The sequence below is a fragment of the Octopus bimaculoides genome, chromosome 4 (genome assembly GCF_001194135.2).
Source record: "Octopus bimaculoides isolate UCB-OBI-ISO-001 chromosome 4, ASM119413v2, whole genome shotgun sequence".
Classification (NCBI taxonomy): Eukaryota; Metazoa; Mollusca; class Cephalopoda; order Octopoda; family Octopodidae; genus Octopus; species Octopus bimaculoides.
Window position 1 is genome coordinate 92,338,003 of NC_068984.1, and position 5,946 is coordinate 92,343,948.

A 5,946-nucleotide genomic window follows, 5' to 3' on the forward strand; every position below is an offset into this window, starting at 1 on the left:
GTATCTCATTAAGCTCTCGAGTTCGATACATACGCAGTCTTCCACACTTATCAGTCCCCTTCCTCCATTTGCTCTCTTCATGTATAGGCGACCAGTGTCTGCACGTGGACGATGGGGTCCATGCATCGTTAGGAGCTTTCTTGACTTCCTGCCCATCTCCTTTAGAGTTCGTCCCCCCCCCCCAGGGGAGCGTCAGTAATTTCCAAGGAGGGCGCGAGCCCTTGTGAAAAGCAGGAATTTTTCTAATTATAGTTGTTATTCTCTTAACGAGAGCATGGTCAAATAATGAACAGTTTTTGAAAAAATGCTAAAATATGGCCTTATACTTTTAGTTTTGTTATTCTACTGTCTTAACACCGCTTACCATTTTCTGTATTTATTGACCCCACTTCATATCCCTCAAAACCCTCACTAATTCTGAATTGTAGCTTTAACATTTGCCTTTATTTTGTTTTTTCTGTTACAAGACTCAAGTTAAGAACCACTGGTATAAAGCTTGGAAATTATTACAAACAACTTTTTCAGTTAATAGATTATAAACAAGTTTGATTCACAGTTTTTATATATATGAAATAATGTGATTCTTAAGAATCAAGAGACATGCTGAAACATTATAAAATCATTATAGTAACATACTAAGAAATATTAACTTAATTTAAAAAACTGAAAACTATTTTAAAATTTTAGCAAGATGAAAAGTATGATATATTTTAAAATAGGAAATAAAACAAAAGTATGTAATAGGTTCTATTATTGCTCAATTTAATATAATCTTCAAAAAATTAAAACACAGATTGGAAAAAATAAAAAATTTTAATAAAACCAAAATATTTAATATTAAATGTTAAAAATATAGTAATTTTTTTGTAAGGAAAGAAATTATAATATAAAGCCAACTTTTAAACTGAAATTCAGATTTAAATATTACAGAAAATACTAGGTAAAACTAAAAGCTATGCAAAATCTTTTCTGTTTTTAAATAAACTTTTTCATATTTTCGTACTAATAAATACAATATTCTATTGTACAAATTTTTCATATAACTTTTTCTTTTAATTTAACTTTTATTCACCGCAGGTACACTCTTTTTGTCTTTTCTTTCATGTCGTGGTGCTTGACTCCATCTGCCTCAAGTATTGCCAAGTAACATAGCTGAACTGAGGTTGAATTGCCTTCATTTCATCACTTGGTAGCCATATACTTTCTGTCCTGTCAAGCTTTCCTCGTTTCATCACCATCGTAGCACATTTTGAGGGTCCAAACTCCATCTTAATATCATTGGAGAAAATCCATACAGACTGGAGTAGGCTGTCCACTTCTGCCTCACTTTTTGTGAATAGCTTCCGGTTGTCCATGAATAGCAAGTGGTTTAGTTTTCCCTTACCTCTTCCCAGATGATACCCCAACTTTGCTTTCTGTAGTATTTCACTCAAGGGGATCGTTCCCAGCACGAATATCAGTGGCGACTCACTGTCTCCCTGGAAGATCTCTCTCTTGATTTTCACCTCTCCTAGTACTTGCTTCCCTGCTGTCAATTCCATTCTCCAGCATTTCATACTATTCCGTATAAGGCTTCTCATATTTTCTGCTACTCCATTATTATTATTATTATTATTATTATTATTATTATTATTATTATTATTATTATTATTATTATTATTATTATTATTATTATCATTATTATTATCATTATTATTATCATTATTATTATTATTATTATTATTATCGTCGTTGTTGTTGTTATCATTATCATTATTGAATGGAAGAGCAGCGCCCGCATCAGTGTGATAATGGGGTACAAATAAACGAAGCCCAATATACTTATCATGATTACCCGTCTGATAAGGGTACACCAGGCACATGTTTCATAACCATACGTGCGAGACATTGTGACCTAATATCATGATAAAGAGCTCATGACATTGCAGGTGGAGACCAGTTAGAATTCTCTTCAGATCCAATAGCCCAAACAAATCTGCAATATTGAACAAACTGTCTGTTGCAGCCATCTTTTAAAACAGGACAATCAGTTAAGATCAGAAGCCATGAGAGCCACTGCCTGGTACTACATCAGGGTATTTTATTATTATCATTATATACTTGTACAATATATGGTAGTTTGAGGCAAATTATTATTACTCTTGTTACTGCTGTTGTTTATGTTGTTGTTGTTATTATACATGCTTGTCGCCACAACTGCCGTCATAGTTTACCAACATCATCATCATCATCGTCGTCGTCGTCGTGGTGATGGGATTTCACTGTAATTTTTATGTCTGATATACTCCCGATTTCTGTATGGCGTTTGGTGAAGTATGTATAAGTTTATATATAAGTATGCGTATGTGTACCTATATATATGTATGTGTATGTATGGACAGATGTTCTTTGAGTTTTATCTAAATTCTTCTTAAGAGAGTTCAAAACATCGTGGAAGTTTGGTGTTATCTTTGTCCCTCTTTATCAAGTATTTAGTAACCCTCTCCTTTCCTGAATAGCGTGAGATGCAATATATCTATCACAGTGGTGGTCAGTACCTTTCTAGTTTCCAGTACTCTTTCATATTATGAATGGCTTTGTACTCTATTATACTGTGGTCTCTTATCTTTTTGACCTCAGGATTGTATGTATGTGTATATAACATTATTCAGGGGAGGGGTCAACATTTCTTGCCAATAGAGAAAGAGCCGATTTCTAACCTAATGTATGTGTGTTATTTAGTTTTATTTCTAAATTTCTTGTCAATAGAGAAAGAGCCAGTTTCTAACCTAGATCCAAAGCTCCTTCATTGGAATTTCAACAACATAACAGGATATCTTTGTATGTATGTATGTATGTATGTATGTTTTGCTTTAATGTATGTATTCTCAAGCATTTAGTTGCATGTCAAGACATGCTCATATATACTTAAATGATAAACTTCTGGAAAGTTTTACAGTTTCTTATAGTTTCAGTAATGGCTGGGATCTGTGTTCATCGAATCAACTTCCTTCTTTCTGATTTTGAAACCCTAATTTCTCAAGATTGGTATTTAGGCAGTGTGTTACATATCCCAGTGCCCCCGTAATTACAGGTATAAACCTGAACTTGTGATCTGGATAGAGCAACTGTAGATTTCTCTATTGTTCAGCGCAGACATTTTCTTTATTGCTGATCTTTAGCTTTATGTTAACATCCACAACTGTACACTGTTTCCCTTCTCTATCCCAAATCACTATGTCAGGTATATTATGTTTACATTTTATTGTGCTTTTCACTAGGACATTCCACCAGTACTCCCTTTTAATTATGAGTGGCTATGGCTTCTACCATACTGTGGGTTCATATTTCTTTGGCGTTGGAGTTATCCTTCCGAAGGACTCATTATACAGTGTCCTAGCTGCAACATCATGTCTCGTTGGTAGATAATACTGTGATGACATTTTCAGGCAACTGCTTATGAAATGGGTGATATCTCCGGTGTTAACTCCACAAAGTCTGTATCGGCTGTCACATTTTGCTGTTTTTTTCTGTGTCTCTATCCCTTTGTGCATCAAGTACTTGGTTGATATTTCCTGTTCCTGAATTGCAAACGCATACCCCTCAAAGTGGGAGTTAGAAATCTGTTTGTTGGTCCATGATAGACTTCTTTGATAATCAATTTTACTATCATCCCAGAGCTTTCTACTAACATATCCATGTATGGTCTTCTGCTAATATACGCTCATCCTTTCACCTGATGATACGTTGCAGTAGAGTCATGTGACTTCTTTGGACATGTATTTAAGGTTATCAGACAAAGAATGCTGCTCAAGGAACTGCTTTCCAAGCCTCATGATGTTATCAGCCTCATGTATGCAAACTTAGTCAAGGAATGCACTTCGACATTTGGTGATTAAAAATACGTTGCCGATGGGATGTAATACGACAGTCAAAGGCAGTCTGAATCGATGCTAAGCCTCTGTCGCTTTGTTTTCGTCTTAGGTAGAGGTGGTCTAAGTCACTATTGATGTGGAAATTATGTGTGCTGGTTAGTATCTTCCGGGTTTTCACATCAATTATTCGAATCTCATCAAGCGGTTCGGCAAAAAAGCCCGATAGAATAAGTACTAGGCTTACAAAGAATAAGTCCTGGGGTCGATTTACTCGACTAAAGGCGGTGCTCCAGCATGGCCACAGTCAAATGACTGAAACAAGTAAAAGAGTAAAAAAAAAGAGTAAAAGAGTAAGCACCCAATTAAGTAATTCAAATGTTAATATGAGTACTGGTACTTGAAACACATTGTGAGCATGTGTGTATATATGTGTGAGCAGACTGGCAGAATTTATTATTATGATAACTTATAAAAAATAAAGACAATTTATTTGTAACTTATACCTAATATTCATAATTGAATTTAACAATCGCTGTAAGAGAATCCATTTCATGATAATAAATGTATTCAGTATACAACATCGATCTTACCGTTAGACTGGTGTGATTTCTGTTCGGCTAAATCCATGTCTTTTATCATATGACTGGAAAGATCTCGTGCAATAGGATTTGCAGGGACACCATGTGGTGCTAAATGAGACGCTTCCTCAAGAATCCTGTGTGCCTCAGTAGTTTGAGGTAAAACGATCTCTGCTCCAACAAAAAATCGGTTAATCAAGAAAAACCCAACCAGTACAAATATGCAAGTAATTCCATAGGCACGGAAAGTCACCTCACTCCCTACAATGAAAAATCAGTACTAGTAATTAGGTTACAAATTTAGCCAATGTGGATTTTTTGAAGAAAAACATAATAATTTCCGTTAATTTTGTTTGAAGAGAAATACAATATACTGAAGAAAGGTTTTTAAAGAGATACAGTTTTAATTTAACTTTTGGTGACTCATATTGTCTGTTCGCAAATGAATTGTTTATCTTTAAGACAAATCAAGAAAAAGTTCTACCCAGATATCCTCAGCTCTCAACAGATCGTGGCTTCAACAGTTCTCCGTTAAAGCAAACCCATGTTTTTATGTTACCTTGAGTGGTTCGACTATCATTCATAAACTTTTCATGGCATTCCAACTTCAAGATTATCTTCAAGAATGCCTCCCTGTTAACCGTGCCGAATGCCTTTGTGAAATCTATGATAGTTAACCAGAGAAGGAATATGGATATCAATGGCTTATCTTTCTCTCCCCTCTCCCCTCTCCATCTCCGACGGCGAGTACTCCGAGTATCTTGGAACTGATGAGGACGCCGTGACAAAGAAATAAGTTAGTTGATTTCGGAAGCTATAAAAGTCAGAGTCGTTCGCAATCACTAGACCATATCCGAGATCGTATGTGTAGCGCCAGTGCTAGACCAACATTGGAATAATAGGCAGAACGCTTTAAAAGATCTTCAAGGTAGATCATGCCTATCACTGGTAGCTTCCACATCAGCAGTGATACTAACAGGATCTATGTAGGAATGGAAACAGAGGTATAAGATTAGTTCAAACAACTTTTGAGCTTTGCCTTGTCACACAGACAATTGTTGAACACTAAATAAGAAATGAGTATAATACATATGTACTCTGCAATGAAAAATAACATGTTGAATGTAGGTGAAGAACTCTTCAATAGTTATTCTGAGTATACAATTGCTCTATATGATCTAAAGGATAACAACATTAACCCGCTCACGTATCCACAAATCGCAGGAGTTGTTTGACTCTTGACAAAAACGCTTTCTAACTCGTCTGAATTCAGTAAATTTACTCTAAAAAAAACATACACACAAATGTGTGTGTGTGTGTGTATGTGTGTGTGTGTGTGTGTGTGTGTGTGTGTGTGTGTGTGTGTGGCACACTAACTCAGCTACATATTTACATACACCGTGAACTCAAAATATCTTGTCGGTTTGTTAGCAACTGGCTTGAACTCCTTTAAGAACTTAAATGAAACTCAAAGAAAATATGTGTGTATATGTGTTAGGTTGGAAAGAAAGTCC

At 35.4% G+C, this 5,946-nt stretch overlaps 1 protein-coding gene across 1 annotated transcript in view; it reads right to left on the reverse strand.

The window, feature by feature from the left end:
* LOC106869759 (major facilitator superfamily domain-containing protein 6) overlaps nt 1-5,946 on the reverse strand; it is an 83,594-nt gene that overhangs the window by 27,202 nt on the left and 50,446 nt on the right. Inside the window, exon 4 of the mRNA XM_014915624.2 lies at nt 4,445-4,693. Within this exon, the coding sequence (XP_014771110.1) occupies nt 4,445-4,693 (249 nt within the window). The remainder of the gene's footprint in view (nt 1-4,444; nt 4,694-5,946) is intronic.